Genomic DNA, 26,821 nt, shown 5'->3' on the forward strand with positions numbered 1-26,821 from the left:
ATAAGGCCGTGGGGGTGGATAACATTCCCGCGGAATTACTGAAATGTTTAGGAAAATGTGGGAGGAAGATGCTATATGGGCTCATTCGTAGTATTTATGAGGAAGGAATTTGGCCGGAAGACTTTGTGAGATCAGTTTTAGTTCCTATCCCGAAAAAGGTAAAGGCCACATCATGTGAGGACTACAGGACGATAAGTTTGATATCACACGCAGCTTAAGTTGTTCTCAGGGTCATAAACAAAAGGATAGAGAGTAGGGCAAATGATTACTTAGGGGATGATCAGTTTGGGTTTAGGAAGGGCAGTAATGAGATTATTAATCGAGAGGAATATAAAATACAACCAGGAGGTATTTGCCTGTTTCGTAGATTTCGAAAAAGCGTTTGATAGAGTGAACTGGGAAAAACTAATGAGTATATTGCAGAAAATAGGAATAGATTGGAGGGAAAGGAGGCTAATCCGCAACCTGTACATGTCTCAGACTGCTCAGGTGCGGGTGGGGAACGGGGAGTCCGGATGGGCAGTATTAGGAAGAGGTGTAAGGCAGGGTTGCCCATTATCATCGTTGCTGTTCAACCTGTATGCAGAGGAAATGATCAAAGAGGCATGGGAAGGACTGGAGGTAGGAATGAAGTGGGCGGGGAATTCGTAAAATCAGTTAGGTTCGCTGATGACCAAGCTTTAGTTTGTCAGTCAGCCAAGGGGCTGCAAGCATTGAAGCATTGCTTAGTGAATTGGAAATTCAGTGCGACAGGTATGGGATGAGTTTCAATATTAATAAAACAAAGGTTATGCGATTTTCTAGAGAGGAAAAGGCTAAGCTAAACATTAAAATAGGATGGCAAAAACTAGAGCTGGTAGAATAGTTTACGTATCTCGGTAGTGTTTTGGACCAACACGGTCAAAGTAGTAGGGACGTAAGGAGAAGAATTTCGCTAGGCAAAGAAGCTTTCACAAGGAGGGAGTTGATGACAGGGACATTGAGTAAGGATATTAAGAAAAGACTCGTAAAAACTTTGACATGGAGCGTAGCTATGTACGGCCCGGAAACGTGGTCATTGAAGCAGGAGGATAGACGTAGACTGGAGGCTTTTGAAATGTGGGTTTGAAGAAGAATGGAGAAGGTGAAATGGACAGAGAAGAAAACAAATGAGGAAGTACTTGGTATGGTGGGTGAAGAGAGGGGTTTGTTGGGAGAAATCCTATGGAGGCAGGAAAAGTGGATGAAGGGGGTATTAACCGGTAGTGGGATTTTGAAGACTTTGATAGAGGGGAGAATGTTGGGTAAAAGAGGAAAGAGAAGGAACAGGATATGAATGTTGGACGGGATGAAGGGAGGAAGAAAGTACTCAGAGCTGAAGAGGGACCTCATGTAAAGTAGGATGTTGTGCTTTGCTAGGGGTCACAAATTATTTAATTAGTAATTATGTCCATCCAAAACCCTGCCTTAAACGGTAGATTACCTAATAATAATAATATATATAGTAAATAATATATATATATATATATATATATGAGTATATGTATGAGACGCGGTAGTCCAGGGGTAGAGCGATGGACTACTGACTGAGTTCGATTCCAGGGCAAGGCACTCTGGGCACCTGCAGGTCCACCAAAAGCTATGTTATTTTACGGGTACCAGATCTTTCTGGGAAACCATAACCGGCACATGGAAAGGAACTGGCCTCCCTACCCTGATGTTTGAATATTCACACGCCGTCGGGCTGAGTACTGAGTGAGCTGAGTGGCCACCTGAGCATCGGTTCGAGCGGTCGTCGGGCGTCCGACGCGGTGCTCATCTTCGACGAGCTCCCGGCCTTCCTAAACATTTTGTGCCACTCAAAAACTCTTGTGCGGCTTAAGGCATCATCCCCATAAGCCTTTTGAATGAGTCCAAGGGTCTCCGACGTGGATTTCCTTAGTTTAATGCCAAACTTCACAGCGTAGCGTTGCTCGACGGTGCGCTGCATGCTGGCGCGACGACACCACAAACAATCACACGTCACAAAAATCCACCTCCTGTCTCAACGCATGCCCGGAGGCGACTGAACTAAAGTGAGCCTGAGTGGTGGGGGACCGGTCGTATCCCCATCCACCGCTTCGTTGAGGCCACAGCGAACCAGTCACGATACTTATTGTACGGACCCTGTACACCCATACATGCATACATATACATATATAAATTAAGGATACACCTTCGCATGCACACATACTCAAAGTAAATGACAGTGAAGATAGAGAACAATAAAATAAGGAAAGTCTTAGCAAAGAAAGAGGTTCGTGGGAAAAGCTGGGGAGAGCGTGGCATTGCTCACCTGGTAAAAACCCACGCAGGAAAACACCCACGAAGGGGAGGGGGGGTGAAAAACCTGCGAAAACCCTATTAATTAGAGGGAAGATGTGCATTGTAACAATCATTTTTACTTATTATACAAATTATTAAGTTACTGGAATTGAAATGAAGAAATCAATTATATTGACAATGCCTGCGGAGCTATGAGAAACATAACATTAACTAAAAATAGAGATGCGAAATCGTACTGCTTGAGATGACAAAACAAAAAAGTAGAAACAGTGATCTGTACAGCAGCCGAGTGGAATGTGGGGGAGGGTATACTGGTGAAGTTAAGTACCTGAGTAAAATGAACTTGCGAGGTGCTCCCTTAAATGTTGTTGTGGATGGAGAGTTTTTTTATGTCATCTGGGAGCGAGTTCCACGGACGGCACGTTGTGACATGGAAAGATTTGCGATAGATTTCTGTGCGATGGTGTGGGACAAGAAGTTTATCATTACCCCTAGTATTTCTGTTGTGGATTGAGCTGATGAAGAGGAATTTTTTTATTGATATTTAGGTGTGTGGTTTGAAAGTATTCTACAGAAAATTGAAAGAATATGTATACTGCCTGCGGCCTTCTAGCTTTAACCAGGATATTCTATTAAATGAGTCGGAAATATGATCGTATTTCCTAAGATCACATATGAACCGCACACAGGAATTATGGGTCCTCTGGAGTTTGGTTTTCAGTTCGCCTGAAAGGTCTTGGTATACTACATCGCAGTAATCAAAGTGGGGTATGAGAAGAGAGGACACAAGAAGCATCTTTAAGGAGGAGGGAGCAATGTGCTTTAACCTTCTCAGTGAATGCAGGGATGAGTTTATTTTCTGCAGATAGGATTGCATGATCAGTCCAAGATAATGTTTCATTTATGGTTAAGCCTAAATTATTTACTGACCTTCGGTATGGTATGATATATCCTTACAATTTTAGGGGGGTAGTTTATCAATACTTATTTTAGAATGTATTTTATGGTATCCGATTATAATGGACTGACTTTTGATTGGGTTTATTTACAATAAATTTTTTATTCCCCTCAGTGACAAAGCAGCAAGATCTGAATTAATTTCGTAAATAATAATGGGCAGGTCTTGAAGGAAGAGAGAGGGGGAGGGAGAAAGGGTAAGTAGAAGAAGAGACAGGCCCTTTTTGGAAGCATTTTTTCTTTCTGCCGTTCCGATCGGCATATATGAAGAACACTGATGTGAATTCTACGTCGGCACGCATTTTCCCCGCATTAAAGCGCTTCATTTGTCTTCCCCGCCGAGTGCAGTTGCCGCGGAGTGCAGGGGGAGGTTAGCATCGTGGACGGCGAGGGCGATGAATGCCGGGTCGGAGGCGCCGGCGGTTGCTGCGGGGGCGTGTCCTCATCGAGCCGGTCCGGCGTCGGAGTGTGGGGGCGCTCCTGCCTCATCCAGCAAGAGGACCACCTCCGCGAGGCCCTCACCGTCTCCGAGGCCATGGCCTACACGGCCCAGCTGAAGATGGGCGGTCGCATCAGCTCCCCGTGCTGCCACCTGCCGGGGAGCACCCCCAAGGAGCGGGAGAATAAGGCAAGTGGCAGTGGGGAGTGGTATTGTAAGGGGGAGGGAGGGAGGGAGGCATAATGGGGGGGGGGCGACCGAAACCGTAATGTCACCAGAGATAGTATTACGATAATGGAAGGATAATTAACTGATCTGCGAGTTAGGGGTAGATCGAGGAAGCCGTGGCCTCCCCGCGAGGAATATTACAAATAGCAGGAATGAATGTCGCAGAGGCCAAATAATACGCAAGGCATCGAAGAAACTAGTTGCATGCAGAAGATATCCTGAAATATCCAAATAATTCGTCTTTTGGACTTTAGTTTGGACTTTGAGTTTTGTAGAATTATACTATTGTTAGACCACCCTACCTGCTGCAAATTGAACTCTTCCTAAAGTACATATGAAGTGTATATGTCTGCTTCCTGGAAACAGACATTCTTGTATTCACATCATATGTGCATACTTATGTGCCTGATCTGTTTTATAAATATTCTTTGAGACAAGAAATGTCCTTTATCGTCCATGAATATATTATATGCTTTCTTTCAAAGTGTACAGGTATAGTTCAACTGCATACCTAGATATTTCTAGGAATAGTCTGCATTGACTGAGCATATAAGGAATATATGCAACGTGGTTCTAATTTTCATATGTTAATACACTTCTTTTATAAGTTGGTCCACCAGACAATATGTTAATGTATTTTTCATGAAGCACGTAAGAAACATAACACTAAAATAGGAAGTTTCATTGATCACTAAATAAATGCATTATGAAAAATTTAGGAACATAGAGTTGAATTTGGAACATCTCAGTTGGGAACATTTTGGAGAATGAACATACTATTAAAATAATTTTCCTGCCAGAAATGCAACAAGCTCATGGATGGAACACTTTAAACACACTCTGTATTTCTATGGAATACCTGCACTTCTAAATAATTGATCAATCAAGAGTTATTGGAAATATAAAAGGTCCAATGTTTGTCATCTTTTCTGTAATGATCTCTTCATATTTCAGGTTAATGAAATCCTGGAAATACTTGGGCTTACTGAATGCAAGGACACCCGTACGAGTCGGCTGTCAGGTGGTCAAAGGAAGAGGATGTCCATTGCTTTGGAGCTCATTGATGATCCACCAATCATGCTCCTTGATGAGCCAACAACGTAAGATCAAATTTTCTTGATCATTTTACCTCACTTTATTTTTTAGCTGCCATCTTTCAAAAAATATGATTTTATTTCTTTTCAATCAAATGAAGTAGGTACAAAACACATGATTTGTTAATAATCAAGAACAAAAACATTCCCATGCAGCTCATCATGGATCCCTTTCATGGGATTATAAAGAGAGCTCTCATGGTCTTTCTGGGTATTCGCAGGCCAATCCTAAGGAGTGCCACTGCAGATTCAAACATTCAAGCCGGGAAGGTTCCTGGGAAATTCACTCAAAGTCTCCCTAGATGGTATTATTATTTAAATGAACACATACAGTTAGGCATGGCCAGGTGGCACAAATCATTAGCGGCACAATCTACTTCTCTTTCTGAAACAGTAACCTGGGACAACTTTACAACAATCTCTGCCCTCTGAAAAACATTGACAACAAAGTCTCATTCATAAAAAATCTTAACTAAACTATGCTTATGTTAAAAAAAGATAATTAAAACGGATAAAATTAAGATATGCTATAATAATAATAAAGTAAGTAATATCATAATACTACATAATACTGGAAACATCTAAACACGAATCTCTACCATGAAACAATCCTATTTAGTTGAAAACAGATCCTCAATCAATAATAAATTCAAGCTACGGAATTATATTCTGAGATAATCCAAGCAATTAGAAACTATGTGTAATCACACACAGCCCAACATCACACCATAAATAACCATGCACTGCCCAACATCATACGCTGTCCAAACCAGTTCAACTTCTCGTACAACACTCACAGTTCAACTTCTCGTGCCATCTTCATTGCTTATGTTTCAATATAACAACAGTCATTGTTAAATTTATCACTCAGTCCTCTGTCCAGCGGTCACCTTACATTTATTCTTGAAATTCCTAACATTTGGTTGGGAAGGGTTCCCACGACTCAACAGGTAGCAAGTTCTATTCAACAATATTCTACTTAAAAATGAAAAAAAATTTCTATTTATTTGTTTGTTTTCTTAATTTTAAAACATTTTCTTCCTTTAAAATTTGTTATTTCTATTTCCTTCCTCAAATCTTCCCACACTTCTTTATTTTTAACTATTCTATAGAGTTTATCTAACCTAATCCTTTTCTTATAATGTGCACTCTCTTCCATTTCATAATACGAAATCAATTTTTTTTAATCGACTCAGTCCTACTACTTTTGCGACAGACCCTGTCTATCTACTACCCCCTACAACCACCAACTACATATCTAACTGACTTTCATTCCCCTTTGTTTTTATGTCCCACATCATATGAGTACTATGGACGAGTATTCCAGGATAGGATAAATCAAGGCCTCATCAGCTTTTTCTTTCATGACTACACTGCATCCTTAAAAATTTCTCGTTGCTCAATGAGGGAGCTAAAAGGCCTCCTCTTCACAGCTCCCCACCCAAGTTCCCTAGTTGGGTAAATCTAACTATTGGCAATTAGTTCTACTTCGCATTCTTACTCCACAGAAGTGCAAATACTTTTATGCATGTTGTTTTTATTTGAAAAGCTTTGTATGCTCTTTTTTACATAGATGCCCACATAATTTTTCATAAACGGCAATCAATGTCATTTTGAAATGTCTGATGGCCATTTTTTCTGTCTCTAGATAGCATTTATACACAGACACACACCATATTTACCATTGGGGAACTTGATCTTATCACAGCCACATATTTTTCACCACAAATCAATTCATCCACTTAACTCAAAAATGCACACTTTACATGAAGTTCTGTTCAGTAATCTTTAACACTTAAGTATATTATGTATGAATTTTCTTGGGATGGTTCGATATGCATGCATGAATAAAAACAAGGCGATTAATGCAAGGAAGGAAAGCATCATTGCCTACGTATACAACCTGATATGAGTTCTCATTTAGGGAGTTTTGAGTCGATGTTAAGGCTCCAATTCAATTTGTCTGAGTTGTGATGGCCATTATTTGTATTAGAGGAGGTCAGGAGGTTGAGTGGGCAACTGTCTCACCTTGCCACCTGATTCCTATGTCACTGGTGCATATTGGGATATCCTTTTAAAAGAAATCACGTAAAAAATCATCATCCTTTTGGAAAGCTTAATTTCTGGCTCTGTTAAATTTTGATTGCAACTTTTAGTGACACTGCACAAAAACCTCGTAAAAAATAGTGCAAGCACACATAACAAAGAACACTGAATGGTGTTTTTACTGACTAATAATTTTTCACCAAGAACAGTCATGAGTCAGGGCCAACTCTTCCCCACATTACTCCTAAAAACAAAAATTAGAAGCCTTTTAATAGAAAATGTAGTGTTAGTTATATGAGGGTTGCTATTTACATTTTATGCCTTGACGACACTAAGTGCTTTAGGTGCCATCTGATTGAACACTTTCTCCTTGCTAACTTTCTTCAGAAGATTTTGTTGTTTGATCATAACTTGTGTTGTTTAGAGTGACTCGAAAATTTTGTCTCGGCGAAAAAATGGAGTTAACTCGTAAACACTTTTGTGCGATGATTTTTTATGACCTTTGACGTGGATTGATCAATTTACTTCCACTTTTTGCAAAGAATCCCCATCCTTTGTCGCTGTGAAACGCTGGCACAACGAATTCCATCATGGCCTCAGCGACAAAAGTCGTGAAGGTCATCCAAAATCAGTTGTTGCGCCAGAAAACATTAATACTGTGCAAGAACTTGCACGACAGATTGTCATTTGACTCACTGACGCCCAAAAAAGAACAGCAATCCTCTGAATGGGTCTTCTGAGGCGAGCCATATCTGACAAAAGTGATTCTTGCACGAAGCACATCGAAGCAAATGATCGCCTGTTTCTTCGGAATAACCGGACACCGTGCCATTACGGCAACATAGAACTGTGAATTCTGAATGGTACACGAGCATTTGCTTGTCAAAAGTGCTTGGTGACGCATGGAATAAGAATTGGCAACAAAGGATTATTCTTCATCATGACAATTGGCAAGCTCTCTCAGATCGGCTGAAACAAATACTTATTTGATTGTCCAAAATGTCGATTTGATTGGTCATCATCCGTACAGCCCCAATTTAGCTCCACATTACTTCTTTTTATTCCTGTTTATCAAGAAAAAAATTGCATGGCCAACGTTGTACGGCACCTGAAGAAGCCGTTGATGCATTCAAAAACCATGCTTGGGAGGCATATCAATCAGAGTGGAGAAGTGTTGCGGGAATCGGTTTGAGGGAATGCAAAAGTGTCGTATTGAGGATACTTTGAGGACAATAAATTAGTAGTCCTTTCATTATTAGGCTGAAAATACGAATAGCAACCCTCGTAATAACACCCTTTGGATGTAAAAATCCATGATGCTATGAATGAATTATGGCGTGCATGATTCATAATGCAGGGTCCTTTTTCTTTCAAGGAATCACTCTCTGCCATTTGAGCTACTAAAAGTACCAAGTGCCCACTACTTATTCAGTAATTTAGAGCCATCCATTCTTTATCATTGCAGTACTCCGCCTAAATATTGATTTGATGGGCACTGGTCAAGTTTACCTCATCCTAGGTTCAATTGCACATGAAAATCATGTTCATCACTGCTGGTAGTCCCTTTCTTCACCCTGCCACCTGTGCTTCATGAGTAAGTTGCAATTACAATTCAGGAAATCATGCAGCTTGGATTTAGTTTGTGAACCACCAACATTTGAGCCTGGGAACCCAGTTTCAGAAGCTGAAAACCACTCCCCTGGGTACCACCCTAATTAAATTCCTACTCTTAATCATGTTGATGTTTTCAACTAAAATTATTCTTTATGGTTACAGTGGGCTGGACAGTTCATCATGTACACAATGTGTAAATTTGCTGAAGCACCTAGCAAAGGATGGGCGAACTATCATTTGTACAATCCATCAGCCAAGTGCTCTAATTCTTGGTATGTTTGATCACCTTTACATTGTGGCAGAAGGATACTGCACATACCAAGGTTCAGTGGCCGGTCTTCTTCCTTTCATTAGCCGCACAGCTGATCTCCATTGCCCTCAGTACCATAACCCAGCAGATTTCAGTAAGTACACCAAAGCAAATAAAACTTAATTATTAACCAATCCTTAAAAATGACCACTCAGTTATCCATGAAAGTGACGTTGAAGTGGAGAACTCAGTTTTTTCAAGAACCAGGAGATGAAAGACTTTCAAACTTTGCACATTAGTAAATGTCACCACACCTCAAAAATCAGACTACTTTGGGTACACCAAAATTTTAGGCTCTACTCCGATCACTAGATGAACTTCGACAAGAAATGTATACAAAGTTTATCTCTTTTCACGGGCATGCTTCATTTCTTTTGCAAAACTAAACTAGGAATAATGGCCGGCCAAGCGTGAGAAAGGTGTCATGAGATAGGAAATTGAATGAGCTTGCATATTTTAAAAATTAAATTCTGTTTTTGATTTCCTAAAATTAAAATAATGAAATTGTTCAATAATAGGTCAGGGAAAACGTCCAGAAGAAACCAACATCAAAATTGTTTATTCTCCTAGGCTAGCCCCTTACCATGGCATTTCTTCTGTAGTTATTTAAATTTAAATGAAGCAAAGCCTAATATTATACAATTATTATTTTTCACTTCCTTAGTGAAAACGGTGACAGAGTGAGTGAAAGGGGGATCAGTATACTCGTACATAAAATAATCTGGGAAAATATAACAAAAAGAAACTCCTGAAAAACTGATGTTTTTCTTGCTCTTTATATAATTCCTTGTGGTTTTAAGCAGTTGCCCTCTTGCCAAATTGTTGCATTTCAAAATTATTTCAATGAACATTAAGTACTTCTAACATATAAATATGTATGTCTGCCACTGAAGTATTGTATTAAGAAACTACAGCCACGGACTTATTGGGTGATATTATATTTTCATTTACCTAATCTATCACCCTGAATAATAAATCAATTGCTCGAATATTCCCTCTGCGTACTCCTTTTGGGACAAATTTGAAATAAATGGGTTCGATTTCATTGAATCGAATGGATTTCCTGTGACTAGGACAACTTCCATGATGGTTTAGGAAACCCATGAAAAATTGCCCATCCAGAGGTAAAATCAATTTTCAATATTTTATGACTAAAATTTTGGACATTGGAGAGAATTTAAATAAAATTAATATTAAATAATATTCTAGTAAGATTGTATTATATTCTTAGAATCCAATTCAATGCTGCCCCAAAAATGGAGAGCAGAGCTGAATGTAAAAAAGAGCAACTCAGGAGAAAAGCACTTTTGTCTAATCTCACCATTTCACTTTCAATCGGTAGTAATGGAAATGCTGAGTAATGATGAGGCCGGGAAGAAAGTCATTTCATCACTTTCATCTGCCCTTCACAATGGAGAGTACTCTGTCATGGAATCAGGGGTTGTTTCCACAAAACCCATAGGCAAAGCATGGCAGATAATTAGTGGCAATGGAGTGAGGAAGCCAAATGGGAAACATCGCTCTCATGGTGAGGCACAACTGTATGACCATATATTTAAAAATATTTCACAAATGAAGACTACATTGAAAGGCTTGTTGAAAACTATTGATGTTTTAAACTGGAGGGTATTTCATTTAAATTGGACTATAATTCACCTCTGTGGGCTAGATTCCAGAAGGTTTAGTTTATGCATAGTATAAACATTTTGAAAATAACTTAAAAATAAGTGAAAAGGGATATGCATCTGGATTCCTGACATATAGTGAAAGCAATTGTTGCATAGACCCAATGATCCTGGAGTCGAAATTCAGTGCATTACTCGTTCACTCAATATGTAATTGAATGGCTCCTAACCTAACACCCAATGATACATATGCATTTACAATGAATGACAAAAAGTCACCAATATTCACAAATCATTAAGGAATTCATTTATTTGATTGCCTTGAGATTGAATACGTCCTTCACTTACTGGGCCATTATAGCCCACAGGCCAGACAAAACCCAGCAAGCCTTCATTCTGGCAAGTCAACATGGCAATGCAAGCAAGTGAATTTTTTTGTGTACCAAAAAATCCATGGGCTCAAATGATATTGTCAACTAAGCAGAATTAAAGCTATATTGCCAAAAGAAAAGAATGGTATTAAAATTGATATATATATATATATATATATATATATATATATATATATATATATATATATATATATATATATATATATATACTCATATATACAGAAACAGATATAAGGAAAAGGGATAGGAACACATATAAAGGACGAACACAATAAAGGTGGGGAAGGCGGAATCGAACGGATCACAAGAGTAATATATATATATATATATATATATATATATATATATATATATTTATGTTTTGTAACCTACATATATGAGGTGAAAAAGAGATAGAAATTTGGGGGAAATGTATTCCAAAGAAAAATGCATATGCACGTGGTGGTAGAGTTCAATAAGAAAAATGATTTAATAGCTAGCAAAAATAGCCAATGGAAAAGTGCATCAATCTGTCTGTATATATCGGTAGAATGTCCATGAAAGTAGAATATGAAAGGCATGTGAATACTGGAAGATGAAGATGTACGTGCAGTACTTACAAGTGTCAAAAAATGAATACCTGACTTGGACTGCAAAAATGGTAGCATATGAAAATGAACTCCTACCCACATTACTACGTGGGTAGGCTGAAAACTAATGCTTGTAGACCACAAACCACAAACAAGATGCAAAGACCACAAAATGACCTTCAGAAGCATTCCTGGCAGATTCTGGAAGTAACATTCCCCCTCAAATTGCATGCACAGGTTTGAGGATGTTTCATTCATCCAGTGTATTTTGAGAAGCGGAAGTATGGAAGCGTGTTCTACTGCTATGTCAAAGCGAGTTAAACAGCGTGCTGATTTGGAATTTCCAACTGCTGAAAAAGTGAATCCTACTGAGATATTATCATCGTTCAAAGGCAGTTTGTGGCGACAATGCTGTTGGTAGGTCAGCTGTAACTATCGATGGGTAGTAAAATTGTGTGGTAGCAAGCCTGGAAAAGCCGTAATTGTTGATGAAACACTAAGCATGCATCCAATCACTTCCACAGACGATAAACATTGCAAACTCGTTGAAGATTTGATTCAAAATGACCAGCTAATCGCTCAAAAGTGTATCTCAAACCGTATTTGAAGATCCAAGGAAGAAGTTTGTGGTGTTAAAGTGGCGCCTGGCACCAATTATCTTGCGACATGGCAATGCTCATCCACATTCCTCGCCCTCAACAGGAAAGGCCCTCCGAAACCTGAAATTTGAACCGATTCCACACCCTCCTTATTCCCACGATTTTTTCCCTCAACTCAAGAGACACCACAAGGGTAGTCATTACACCTCAAGCGATGAGGTGAAGGCAGCTATCAAGTCCTGGATTCGAGAAAATTCAGAAGAGTTTTTCAGTGAAGGAATGAAAAACTTGTTACACATTGAGAGAAATGTGTTAACCTTAATGGTGACTGTGTTGAAAAATCATATTATATGATTTTGAAACTTGGAATTGTACTTAAATTTAGTTTTTGCCCGATCTTGCTATTTGTTTTTGTTCGCGCTTTACAAGCATGTATGCATTACTTTTCAGCTTACTCTCGTACATGAAATATATCCAATTTAGGTAACTTACAACTAAATGAAAATAACAAGGGATACTTAAGAAGGGTTTGAAGGAATAGGAGATGTACAACAAGGAAAGAGTAGGCCATGAATGATTGTAGATTGGATGCACCAGGAATAGAACCAGTTCACTATGCTGGTTTGATTATGTTGGAAGAAAGAAAGTCAAGAGAAGTAAATCACAAAACACAAAATGAGAGAAGAGTAAATGATTTGAGAAGAAATGTGAGATCAAAGAGAGTTGTGGGTGGATGTGGTCCAGGAGGCTTTTAGTAGGCATATAAAAAGTTCTGGGAAAAGAAGAGCATGTGCCAAAAACGTTGGAATGTGACAGAAGTACAAAAGATGGGATAGGATGGAAGAAATCAGAAAAGGGAGTGATTTTCCTGGCATAAACTGAAAGCAGGCTGTTTGCATTACCTGCTCTGAAAGGGAACAGTATTGATTGCATGCTGATAAAGCCATATATGTGAGACCCTTCCCATGAGGTTTGCATATCATTTTAATATACCATTCACTAGGTCAGTAAGGCGGTAGATTTTAAAAGAATTCATCCCAAAGAAAAATGCTTGCAAGAAATTGTGATATTTTCGCAAAAAATTAGGTGATTTTATTTAGCAATGCAAGCAAATGAAAACTAAATAATGCTCCATCAAGTTAGTGATACAATTCAAGCTAAGATGTATTTATTTGGTCAAATGTAAAGGATACGTACCCATGTGGGTATTTTCTTAGACCTCTGATAGAAAGCTTTCTCTTGATAAATCTATGCATGTATCAGTGGATCCTTAAATCAAGGTTGCAACCAATTGAGAGTTGCTCATATGTTACCTAAATTCATTGGATATTAACCGTAATAACAAAATTACTACACTTTATATTGATTTGGGACTCTATACAGACACAGGACTGGAAATTTGAGGCACTTTTAGAAAATTTTCCATTGTATTATGTGCACTTTTATGACTGCCAGACCTAAAAATTTTGTTTGGAAATATCCCTGACAGAAAAGTAAATTACACCTTTGCATTTTTTAAATTTTCTCTGGGAAAATTATATCTCAACTGAAAAAATGTTTAACTTTTATTGAGTGGCAGATGGTGAACCCAGGAGAGCAGATGTTAGTGAGTTCTCCAAGGAAACTGCAGATGAAAGTGATTGTAAAAAATGTGATTCCTTTCGGATGGCCTCTACATCCTTCGAGCAGCTGTGCATTCTTTCCAAAAGAAATATGCTAGTGATGCGGAGGAATTATGTAAGCCAAACTATTTTCTGCTATTTAACAAAAAAATCAATTGGATTTCCAACTACTGAAGGAATATGTATTATTTTAATGGATAAGTATCCATGAATGTATTCAGAAAAATAGCAAAATTATGCAGTGAAAATAAGTAGTACTAAATTATAAGTGCATCACAATGGACAATTGTATTATTTTCTAAACATTTTGTGGCAGTAAGATGTTTCTAATGGATGTAAATATGAGCAGGTTAAATTGAGTAGCTTCAGGCGTGATGTGGTGCGAGTCAAACATAATTAATAACTAATCGTAGCACTTTTCCACTTGATGAAATTTATTTCACAACCGGGTTTTGATTCATTACATCAACATCAGGTAACAAAATGAAAACTCCACTAAGAAGCACACAACTACATTTTGTTACCTGATGATGATGTAATACATCGAAACCCAATAAATTTCATTAAGTGGAAAAGTGCTACGATCAGTTATTCATTAGCACGGTAATTGTATCTATCACCTCTGCTGAGCCATAGCTTTTTCATCTCTATTGATTTGAAAATGAATTTCTTTGAGGACAGTATTAGAATACTTATCATCATCATCAAAAAATGCATGAACGCTGCTGTATTTATCCCACAGCATTTACTCAAGGTATATGTTTTAGAAATTCAGTTTCACCCAGCTCTTGAGTAGCTACCAGAGGTTTAATATAACTTTTTACTCACTATGGTTAACATTATATAATATTATAAAATATATCTGTATCCATGCTCAAAGAAATCTCTATGCCTGTTTAATATTTCTATGTATCATATGTAATTTACACAGATATGGAAAACCCCCCGGTCACACTGATCATGTGTTCTCCAGAGATGCATCAAGCGTGGCAAATGAGATTTCATAGTCCAAACCAAAATCACCTACTTCTCAAAGACATTGTTCAATATTTTAATTTTTATATTATTCATTTAATTACTATGCAGTCAAATAATATTATATGGGTCCTTGCCTCTTTTCCAACTACAAAGAAATTCCCTGAGCTTACCAGGAAGTACTTCCAGTTTTCTGGGGTATTCCACAATCCAAAACACTTGGGCAAATAAATATTGATCATATATTAATAATTTCAGACAGCTTTTGGAAGCTTTTGGAAATGACATGAAATGGTGGGTTGTCTCAGAATGATATTGGTACTGTCACGTATCATCTCACTGTATGCTGAACTATGTATTAATACTTGCAGAGTACACTATCCTGATAAGAAAGTCTCTTATAATCATAAGTTATAGACTGAATCCTCTTTTAGAGGAACATGAATTTCCACAACAAGCCAACAGAATGGAAAAATAATGATTCAGCATTTCACTAAAATGGCACACTGTAATGAGGAAGTTGCAACATCAGCATCAATTTAATTGCATTCAAAACTTATCATTTTCGCTCATCAAGAGGAGCTGTAAATAAATCAAAAACATTAAAAGTATCATCATCAGTCTTCTAAGTCATTAATATGCATGAATGAATGGTACCACAATAAAAATGCACATTAATCAGATAAGCTGAGCAAAAATAAAAATACTCACTATAGGGAAATATGTTATGGCCATCATTTTTACATTAGTCATAACAACTGTCTCAATTTGCACAATCTCAATCTATAGGCAACCAAGTTAAAAGCCATTATAAACAGAGATACATAGGGGCAAATTAGTTCTATGCCTTGAATTAATCTCAAAATGATAGGGAGACCCTAGTGAAATGGGCCAAATGTGGATTGTTACAGGAAATCCTATATTTCTAATTTTACTAGTTTTACAGGTTGGTGGACATCCTATTTAAACATTACGTGAAAAGATGCTCCATCTAGCCAAACACACTGATTGCTGGCCCAAAGGCCACAAGCTGATTCCTGCTGGATTCATGGGTGTCATATAAATTGCTGACTTGGCCCCGAGCAAACCTGACAAGTGAAGGCTTATCGATATCCTAAAGACATATATATGTACCAATCTAATAATAATATATAATCTACATAGACACATCAGTGTAAATTATTTTTACTGGTTAATTAAAAACTATTTTTATGAATGAACAAGGGAAATTAATTTCCTAAAACACAGCAGGGATATATACCTATTTATCTTGTTGTTTTATTAAATTGATACTCAAAGTACATTTTATGCAAGAATCTGCATGGCATGCGCATAAAATTCATGTTTTCTGTACTCTGCACTTCAGTCTCAGTTGGGAATCCGCCTTGCGGCCCACCTGGCAATTGGAGTCATCTTTGGATACCTATACCACAATGTGGGCAGTGAAGGAAGCAGTGTTCTGGCCAACTATGTGTACATATATGGGTCGCTCCTTTTCCTAGTTTATACTGGCAAGATGGCAGTGCTACTTTCCTGTGAGTATTTATCCAGATCACACATATTTAGTGCGATCCTATTATGGCAGGGGTCTCACATATTTTTCCCAAATTTTAATGTTTTCACATTAGAAGAAATCATATGAAAATGAACAATCTTTAAGGGATATATATATATATATATATATATATATATATATATATATATGCATAAGTGTGTGTATGCATGTATGTGTGTGTATATATACATTATATATATACACACCAGAATTTTAAGGAAAAACTCACATGAGCGGCACAATTATAGGCTGATGCAATATAACACAAATAGAAAAGAATAGCAACATTTAAAAGAACACTCACACGGTAAATTGCTTGAGCTTTCGGCCCTCTCAGAGGCCTTCTTCAAGTTATATATATATATATATATATATATATATATATATATATATATATATATATATATATATATAAATATGTATGTGGGTCAGGGTAGTCCAGTGGGTAGAGCATTGGAATGCTGACCGGAGGGTCCCGGGTTCAATTCCCGGGCAAGGCACTCTGGGCACCTGCAGCTCCTCCAAGCTATGTGATTTTTTGGGTACCAGATCTTCCTGGGAAACCAAAACCAGCACAGGGAGAGGAACTGGCCTCCCTACTCTGATGTGTGAATTTCACACGCTGTCAGGCTTAGTACTAGGTGAACATCACCTACTAAATGCTTGAAATGAAATGAAAGGTGAAAAAAATGTGGTTAAAATTGAAATGCATGTCCAAAGTCAACATAAAATGAGTTGGAAGATGAGGATGGATTCAGGTGGGTGGCAAGAATAAACATTTATGGCAGGAGACAATCCTTTCCCAAAATATGATAGGCGAAATTTAAGGACTTGCAATCAGTTTTTGAAATAGAGATACCAAATCTTCAAAGAAAGTTACGCTTCTTGTATGAGATGATTTCCAGTGTTAGTACTAATGAGTAAGTTTGACTAGGCTTAATTTTTGATAACTGATTGCACTTTTGCGATCAAATTAAAGGCATAACATGAAGTTTCATGCATGTAAACTATAAGGGAGAAAACATTCTATTAACAGGTAAACATGGGAGCCAGAAAAACAGAAAAAGTCAGTAAAAGTTGAATTATCATCCCACCAGGCACTTCCAATTTCGAAATTAACTGAGATACCAAAATAGTGTTTAATTGAAGAAAAATTACCATGACTGATATTCTCCATGACTGTGTCCATGAGTAGTAATCAAATCCTCTTTTTTCATAGTTCCTCTAGAGATGAAAGTCTTGTCACAAGAACACTTCAACCGGTGGTATTCTCTAGTCCCATACTGTTTTTCCACCCTGATGGCAGAAATACCTTTCCAGGTAAGGAACTTTAATATGCTTACTGACCATTCAGTTTCAAAAAGGAATGATATGAAAGTATTTTCATTGAATTTGTATTAATATAATAGTTCAATAGTTCCCCAACTCCATTTCTAATTAAGAAATACATCCTTATTTGGAGCAGGCATTTCAATGTCAGGTATCCCACAAATACTGTTGGTATTGTACTGTAATTACACATTTTGAAATTCCTCAAATGGCTCAAACACACTCACTGCCCTATAAGAATTTTGATAGTTGATTGAGAATGGGGCTAGTAAAGAAGTGTCAGCCACAGAAAATAAATAAATAGATAGACAATACCCATAAATAAATAGACATAGGAAAATGCAATGTGGAATGGAATTAGGTTATATGGGCAAGAGACTATTTTGGATTGTCCAAACCATGAAGTGGCCACTCACTATTGGCTTCCAACCTTGGCTCTAGATGGCATCAGCCTAACTTTCTGATGACCCTCATCCCTAGATGTACACACAAGAAATTCTTTTTGAGCATTCCTGATTTCCCCAGCGACTCTTTCTCAGTTTTCCAAGTGCTTTTATAGTGTAACTAATACGGTGTGCCTGAACTACTGGCTTCCCACCCAGAGGGCCCGGGTTCAAATCCCGGCGGTGTTGAATATTTTTCAGAGGTATCTCGATCCCTGCTTGAGGTGCTTTTGTGGAGGGCACTTTGAGTGAGTACGCCGTCCGTCGGATGGGACGTTAAACTGTGGACCCCTTGGCGCCTTTCGTAAAGAGTAGGCTAATGCCGACGCCGGGTTTCTCTCCACCCTTCATCCTTTCCTATCCATCCCCTATGGCGCAAATGACCTCAGCTGTCGGTCGCCTCCCCTCAAAACTACTACTACTGAACAAGACTGCCATCAGTGCTATAAGGAGAAGGCAACAATCAGATTAAGAATTCTTTCAGCGTCATTATCCATAATTGAAAATCACTCATGAGCACTATAAAATTATTATCTTGCATTGAGAAGATCAAAGACCAAACCTACCTAAATTACCACAAAAAGCAAGTCTTGCAAACACTCTATGAAAATTAACATGAATAAAAATGTTGGAATGTTCATAAAATTAAATCCATACTAAAGCATTATTGATTCTTCACACATCTGCACCTCGGTAAATTTAGGACGGTAGGCAAAGGAAGAAATGGTAATGAGGTGGGGGATTACGGTTTAGGTACATGGAATGACTGCAGGAAGAAAGCATTTAAATTCGGCAGGAGAGATAGGTTAGTCATCACCAACACTTGGTTTTGACACCACAAAAAGCCCAGGTATACATGGAAAATGTCAGGTGACTTAGAAAGGTATCAGTTAGATTATATTGTAGTTAGGCACAGGTTTAGGAACAGTGTGATCAATTCGCACAACTTCAGGGAGCAGATGAGGACTGTGACCACAATTTAGTTGTTATGACGACAAGCATCCTTTTCATAAAGATAAGGCAGGGGCAGCGGCATTAGGAAATGGAATGTAGAAGCATTAACTGTATTGACAAGGAAGGAGTATCAGCAGGCATTAGAGTAAATCATGGATCATACTATCAAAGAATAATAGGAATGTATCAAGAAAGGGATATCGAAAGTCACAAAAGACACTATGGGAACCATTAAGGGGATAAGGACAAGGAAACCATAGATCACGGATGAGATGATTAAAAAGATGGATGAGAGAATAAAATGGAATGATGTAAACACAGAGTTAGGCAAAATGAAGTATAAAGAGTTAAATAACAAATTGAGATGGGCAATAAATAAAGCAAAAGTAGTGTAATGGAAAAAGCAGTGAAAGGATATAGAAAGTTTGAGGAGTAAGGGTGAAATTAGTGCTCTATACAGTACGGTTAAATCACTATCAGGAAGTAAGAAAGGAAGAGCTATACTAGCAATTAGAGATAAGATAATAGTTGACACGGAAAAGATCCAAGAAAAATGGAAAGAATATATAGAAGCACTATATAGTAAAGAACTTAGTCCAACAAGGTTAGACAGAGAAAAGGAACATGACATAGATGAAGATAGATTCGGTCCAGGCATACTCGCCCATTCAATAGAAAAAGAGCATTATGGGAGATGCCATCAAATAAGGCCATGGGGGTGGATAACATTCCTGCGGAACTACTGAAATGTTTTCCGAAAATGTGGGAGGAAGAGGCTATATGGGCTGATTCGTAGTATCTATGAGGAAGGAATCTGGCCGGAAGACTTGTTGAGATAAGTTTTAGTTCAGATTACAAAAAAGGTAAAGACTAAATCATGTGAGGACTACAAGACAGTAAGTTTGATATCCCACACAGCTAAAATTGTTCTCAGGATCATAAACAAAAGGATAGAGAGTAGGGCAAATGATTACTTAAAGGATTATCAATTTGGGTTTAGGAAGAGGAGAAGTAAGGGTGATGTCATTGCAGTAATGAGATCACTAACGAGAGGAAAATAGAATACAATCAGGACATATTTGCCTGTTTCCTAGATTTACAAAAGGTGTTACATAGAGTGAATTCGGGAAAACTAATGAGTATATTGCAGAAAATAGCAATAGACTGGAGGGAAAGGAGGCTAATCCGCAACCTGTACATGTCTCAGACTGCTCAGGTGCGGGTGGGGAACAGGGAGTCCGGATGGGCAGTGTTAGAAAAAGGTTGCTAATTATCACCGTTGCTGTTCAACCTGCATGCAGAGGAAATGATTAAAGAGGCATGGGAAGAACTGCAGGTAGGAATGAAAGAGGGCGGGGAATTCGTAAAATCAGTAAGGTTCGCTGATGACCAAGCTTTAGTGTGTCAGTCAGCCAAGGGGTTGCAAGCATTGCTGAGTGACTTGGAAATTCAGTGCGACAGGTATGGGATGAGAATCAACATTAACAAAACAAATGTTATGCAATTTTTCAGAAAGAAAAAGACTAAGCTAAACATTAAAATAGGAGGGCACAAATTAGAGCAGTTGAAACAGTTAACGTATCTTGGAAGTGTTTTGGACCAATACGGTCAAAGTAGTAGGGACGTAGGAAGAAGAATTGCGCTAGGCAAAGAGGCTTCCACAAGGAGGAGGGAGTTGATGGCAGGGATTTTGAGTAAGGATATTAAGAGAAGACTCGTAAAAACTTTGATATGGAGTGTAACTATGTACGTGCGGAAACATGGTCATTGAAGCAGAAGGATAGACATAGATTAGAGTCTTTTGAAACGTGGGTATGGAGAAGAATTGAGAGGGTGAAATGGATGGAAAGAATTAAAAATGAGGAAATGGTGGTATGGTGGGCGAGGAGATGGAATTGTTGGGAGAAATCATAAGTAGGCAGGAAAAATGGATAAAACGCATATTGATTGGCAGGGAGATTTTGAAGATTGTGATAGAGGGGAGAATGTTAGCCAGACAAGGAAAGGGCAGGAATAGAATAGGGATGTTGGACAGGATGAAGGAAGTACACAGAGATGAAGAAGGACTTTTTGTAGAGTAGGATGTTGGGTAGTATTTTGTTAGAGGTTACAAAATATTCATAAGGTAATATGGGATCGTTGATTTTCGCGGCGTTCAGATGAAAGACTCTCCATTCTCGGGTTGTCACCGCATAGGGTGTTTTTCTGACAACAGTCTCGCCCGTGTTTCAACAAGCGTCTTCGACCTGAAGATGCTTGTTGAAACATGGGCAAAACTGTTGTGAGAGAAAACACCTACGCAGTGACATCCCGAGAATGGAGAGTCTTTTATTTATAAGGTAGTTGTGTCCATGCAAAACCTACGCTAACCAGTGGATTAACTAATAATACTAATCTGTCCATCTCAAAGTGATAGGTAGGAGGGATTTCTTTCCAATTTTTGTCCAAAACCTGATTTCTCCATAATTTGTTATTTTGCATTCATTTTCCAAGGATTTGGACATAGTTTTCATGGTAGATTTGTATCCAGTTTTCTTTCTGAAAAACAAATTACCTCAGAATGAATGAGAATTCAATGAAGATAGAAGGAAAAACTTTTCTTTTAAAAACATATTTTCATTAGAAAAAGTATTGATGGCCTTGTTTGCTGCTGCTACTAAAAAGAGAAGTCTACTTCCAAATTTACACTTGGAACTGTGAAACATTTGTCTATCGTAGAGTGACAACTGTCAACTTTAATTTTTAATGTCATATGCGTTGGATTATTAAATACGCTGAGAATTCAAAAGTTACTAAATATAAATGGCTTAATCGCTATTAATCTGGAGGCGAAACTTTTTCATTGGAAATCTATCAGTTGCTAATACATTTCATTTTTCCCAATTTAGGTCATGGCTTGCCTAATGTATCTGGTCATCAGTTACCTGCTTACTGGACAGCCCCTGGAAGCATCCAGACTCCTCCTATTCTTCCTCTCAAACATTCTTGCTTCGCTGGCCGCTCAGAGCTGTGGGTACCTAGTTGGAGCAACCACACCCATCAAGGCAAGAATACCTTGCTCCCTGTCTTTCCTTGCAAATGCAAATTGGAATGCTGACAGCACCAGAATATCCACCATATTGCTTGCTCTTGGAGGTCTATGATGTGCACTCACAAGGCTCAAGGGCTCGTGGCATAAAAGGATAATTTTCACAGGATATTTTTATTTTCCTTTAAAAATTCTTCTTCCCTGAAGCTACAATGACTCCAGTGCTTGTAAAACATTCCTCCATCCATCCCTTTTTGAAGTATTATTAGAACCACCTTAGATTTGGTCTATCTTTGATCATTATCCTGAAATCTCCATCCCTTAAGGAATTATTCTGACGAAGGAATGTTGAGAATTTTCATTTCAGCCATTTTGTGTTTATGATGACCTTTTCAAACCATCTCGGGGGATAATGATCTCGGTGGATTCAGCTATATTGTTATTATTTCTGTAACATTGAATTTTTCATTTAAAAGATGCCCTTTTAAATAATGCATATAATTATTATTGGCATCTGAATAATATCATTTTCCTTTGAACTGGGAGCCTCAGGATATTAGATTTTATAATTTTGGAAGCATTAATTCTCTTCACAAATCTATAAGTTTCATGGAAGCAATAGGTAACCAAACTTCTTAGACCATCTGTCAACCTGGTTTTCTGGGCATCAGTTTTTAACTCACTATACTTAAATAAAAAGTTACCAATCCTCATGTTTCAAATCATTACCTCCATTAAATTATTTCATCAAATATCCTCATCACTTCCAGCCAATTTGATTTCATAGAAGAACTGGTCACCATTGCAGTGATCACCAGTGACAGATACAACACTAAAATAGTGCAAAAAATGTTATAACTGAGAGGCTGTAGTCGGGCTTCCTCCTTACAACCAGTTAATTATGGTAAAAAACCTAATAAATTGGTGATAATTATTTCTTTTAGGCAACCTGTTACGGAGAAAACCGCATAAGGAAAGTTATAATTATATGTATTATTAAAAATACTTTTTCAGTTAACAAAACAAGGCTGTGTTTAGTTCATAAGTTTGCCCTTGCATCAAAAATTGCCAGTTATAGCATGGTGCAATCGGAAGGGGGACTTTTGACTGCCTTTTGTGAAAAATGCTAAACAAAAGAATTTTAACCATAAAAATCACCCTTATGACTTTAATCATAATACATTACTTATGAACTGCATACAAAACTGTATGCCACACAGTGAAATATTCAATGAAAGTTCTCTATGATGCCAAAAGGCAGGCATAATTATTTAACAGTAAAAGGTGACGATATCTTAAAATCAACTATATACAAAAAAACATTATAACTTGATGTTTCTATGTTGCAATAATTTTCATATTTCCTGTATTTGATCTTATATGATACATTATCCAATGAACATGCAGAAACTTTTTTTCATTCCAGATGGCAGTATTTATTGGACCTGTGATTGCTGTATTGCTATCGGTATTTGGATTCTGTATCACCTACAGGGACACTCCAAAGGGATTCAAGTGGCTATTCCATATAAGCTACTTTCGTTATGCATTCCATACAAACATGCACATCCTGTATGGCATGGATAGGGATATACTGCCTTGCACTGAAAAATTTTACTGCCATTATCGGTGGGTGATCATAAATACAATATATTTGAACTCATGAAATATTTTCATAGCATTGAATGCAATTAAGAATATTTTTGAATGGCCTCTATAACTCTAAATTCCGAATGTTAAATATTCCTGTCATTTCACCAATATTAAATATTTTATTACAGGTACCCCAACAAATTTCTGAGTGAGATGGATATTACAGATCCTCCAGTTGATGTAGTGAGTAACTTGTCAATAATAGGCACATTTGCAATCCTAGTCCACTGCTCAACATTCATGGCCATTTGGTTACGACTGAACTACTTCAGATAACTGAGGGGGGCCATATTTACCGAGCTGTCTTTAACTGTACCAGAAACCAAAGGAAGTCTTTCATGATTGAAAGTCACCCTACGCATAGCAATGACACAGTAGATGTTCATGCCTGTGAGGTACTTTTGAAGACGTGGTCTGTGATATCTGTAAAATCAATGATAATTATATATTATAACAGTGATACAGCTTGTATTTCAATGGAAAAAGGAAAGTCAGATATGCCTGGAGAAATTGTAAATCTTGAAAGAAAAAATTTTTTTTGTGCTGGAGTCCCATCCTATAGAGACTGATACTAATTCAGGATGAATCCATAATTCAAGGAACATATGATCTGTACTTTGCAATCCCAGCATTTGCAACTGTGTTATGTTGTTTCAAATTTTCATAAATGTAACTTTTAAAATTCCAAAGAGCTTAACTGTGATAGTAAATTCCCATTGTTTAAAAATGAGGAATTCCAGACAATTGTAATGCTTATGTCATAAGCTCAGACCCAATTTGTTAGAAAGAAGGGCTTTGTAGTGGAACCTTGCACAAATTCATGGCTGATTTTTTTTACATAAATGTCAGCAATGGTTGATTTAAGACTTTAATTATGGTGTATTTTTGTTAAATTGCACCTTTCATGAATTGTGATCCATTTAATCTTTTCAAACCATCAAGTCTTGTTATAAATATTAGAAAAAATTTGTATATTTTGTATTGCTCTGCCGTGCTTATATTTTACACTATGTAACATAGTGCCACTTTTGAGTAGAGGTAACAGAGCCTTCACACTCAATACTATTGCTTTTCAAATATTACCCTGACTTAATCAGACTGATTATGTGAGCAGGTTTCATTTATATGAAATTAGCAAGTTAAAGAAACATCCAGAATAATAATTTTGGGTACAGCATGTGATGGACCCTGGAGATCTACGGATACCATAAATGATGGGAAACTAAATGTTAATCCAAGTGTCTCCCACCCATTGGTGGGTGGGTACAAATTAGGAATCATTTGAATCAATTTTGTTCCATGTCTAGTTAACCAGGCTTCTTCATAAGATATAAAAGATATGAAGCTGAACTATTTAAAGCTGGTTTTTGGGGGATGAAATAACTTTATGCAATTTTCAGCATGGAAGTTTGAAATGAAAAAATTACATCTTTGTTACCCTGATTATTATTCCCCATAAAATATGTTATTACTCTGGAACATGCTATCAAGTAACACATGGTGTTAACTAGCTCATAAATTGATTTGTGCAAGTGACGTATAATGTATATATTTTCCTAATTTATATATTTGAAAAATAAATTCATTTTTCAAATTCTGTCTTATTTGTAATATTCTGTTCCCTACAGTTCCCTACCTTGTTACCAGCACAATATTGTAAACTACCACCTTGTTGCTGTTGTGTGGTGTTCTAAATGATGTGATAACCATTAGTTTTGTGTAAAATAATGAAGCATTCTGTACCTTAGGAAATTACTTCCTTTAAAAATTAACATGGTATCTTTTATTTATAGACAAATACCGTGGCCTTGCTATCAGGGATGATAGAGTAAAAAGTGTAGTTCACGTAATAAAAACCTATGGCATACTTTAACCCGAAGTGCATTTGATTGGTGACTGATGTTAAGAGGTAATTACACATAAATTGGTCTTTATATCGAATAGATGAAATGTTGAAAGTATGACCAAATTTTTTCATCATTATTTCATAATATTTTTTCAAAGATAATTATGCAATCTGATTAGTTTAAAGGTATGCATGGCTCTAAGAATCTGTGAGTAATTTATACAATAAGGACCATGTACCTCTATCACAGCCTCATGTAAATAAAACTATAGCCAGTTTAAAAATCTAGAGCAATAGATATTTTAGATAAATATGGGCCAAATAGAATGGACATTTGGAGACAAATTATGTAAGTAAATAAATCATTAACTTAGAGCCAGGGATTGAATGAGAATCAATGCAAACAAAACCAAGGTTATAAAAATTTAAATAGGAGGACAAAAACCAGTGCATTGGAAGTTAATCTACCTTAGAAATATTTGTGGTGAAGATAGTCAAAGTAAATAGGATGGTTGGAGACATAATTTTGTGGAAGCGATTCATACTGGAAGAACTGCAGAAGGCAAGAAGCCTTCGCAAGGAAAGGTTAATTCATGACAGGAACATTGAGCAAGGATGTTAAGAAATTATTAGAGAAAGCCTTGGTATGGGGAGTGGTGTTGTAGAGCATGGGAACTTGGCCACTGAAGTAAAATGGCATGCATAATTCCAATGTCATCAACACAAGTGGGTGTGGGAAAGGATGGAAAGGGAGAAATAGACTGAGAGAAATCCAGAGGAGGAAGGAAAGATAGATGTAGAACATTTTAATGGGTGAGATTGAAATGACATAAATAACAGCAATGACTCTAAGCAACGACTGCTCTAGAACTTTCATAAAAACCTAACTCAAAACAATCAAACATATCATAGGCCAGAAGGTACAGTGACAGTTTTTTCATAATCAACCTGCTCAAGAACCTTTGATGAAGCATTTTAAATCAACACTGATTTAGTAGCTACCAGAGAAGAAAGAATTTTTATCCTTTTTTGGTGGGTAAAAGGTTTTTGCAAGAGCTTTTAAGTCCAAAAGAATGTGTACTAATTTTGTATACATCTACCTCTAGGTTTGTTCCACCATCCACAGCCTAGTTTCGCCAAGGTTAACAGCCTGATGTATGTGATGTGCAGTTACCTTCCTCAATCAATTCGTTTACAGTTTATGGAAACTCAACGTCAAAGAGTAACTAAGCCAGGTGC

At 37.4% G+C, this 26,821-nt stretch overlaps 1 protein-coding gene across 1 annotated transcript in view; it reads left to right on the forward strand.

Moving 5' to 3' along the window:
• LOC139700292 (ATP-binding cassette sub-family G member 1) overlaps positions 1-25,329 on the forward strand; it is a 69,380-nt gene extending 44,051 nt beyond the window's left edge. Inside the window, exons 3-12 of the mRNA XM_071598933.1 lie at positions 3,610-3,836; positions 4,860-5,028; positions 8,845-9,086; positions 10,335-10,520; positions 13,757-13,914; positions 16,141-16,309; positions 17,549-17,649; positions 21,944-22,099; positions 23,510-23,712; positions 23,865-25,329. Coding sequence (XP_071455034.1) covers positions 3,610-3,836; positions 4,860-5,028; positions 8,845-9,086; positions 10,335-10,520; positions 13,757-13,914; positions 16,141-16,309; positions 17,549-17,649; positions 21,944-22,099; positions 23,510-23,712; positions 23,865-24,012 — 1,759 coding nt within the window. The 3' untranslated portion in view covers positions 24,013-25,329. The remainder of the gene's footprint in view (positions 1-3,609; positions 3,837-4,859; positions 5,029-8,844; positions 9,087-10,334; positions 10,521-13,756; positions 13,915-16,140; positions 16,310-17,548; positions 17,650-21,943; positions 22,100-23,509; positions 23,713-23,864) is intronic.
• The last annotated feature ends 1,492 nt before the right edge of the window (positions 25,330-26,821 follow it).

This window comes from Hetaerina americana, unplaced genomic scaffold (genome assembly GCF_022747635.1).
Source record: "Hetaerina americana unplaced genomic scaffold, ioHetAmer1.1.p SCAF_10, whole genome shotgun sequence".
Classification (NCBI taxonomy): Eukaryota; Metazoa; Arthropoda; class Insecta; order Odonata; family Calopterygidae; genus Hetaerina; species Hetaerina americana.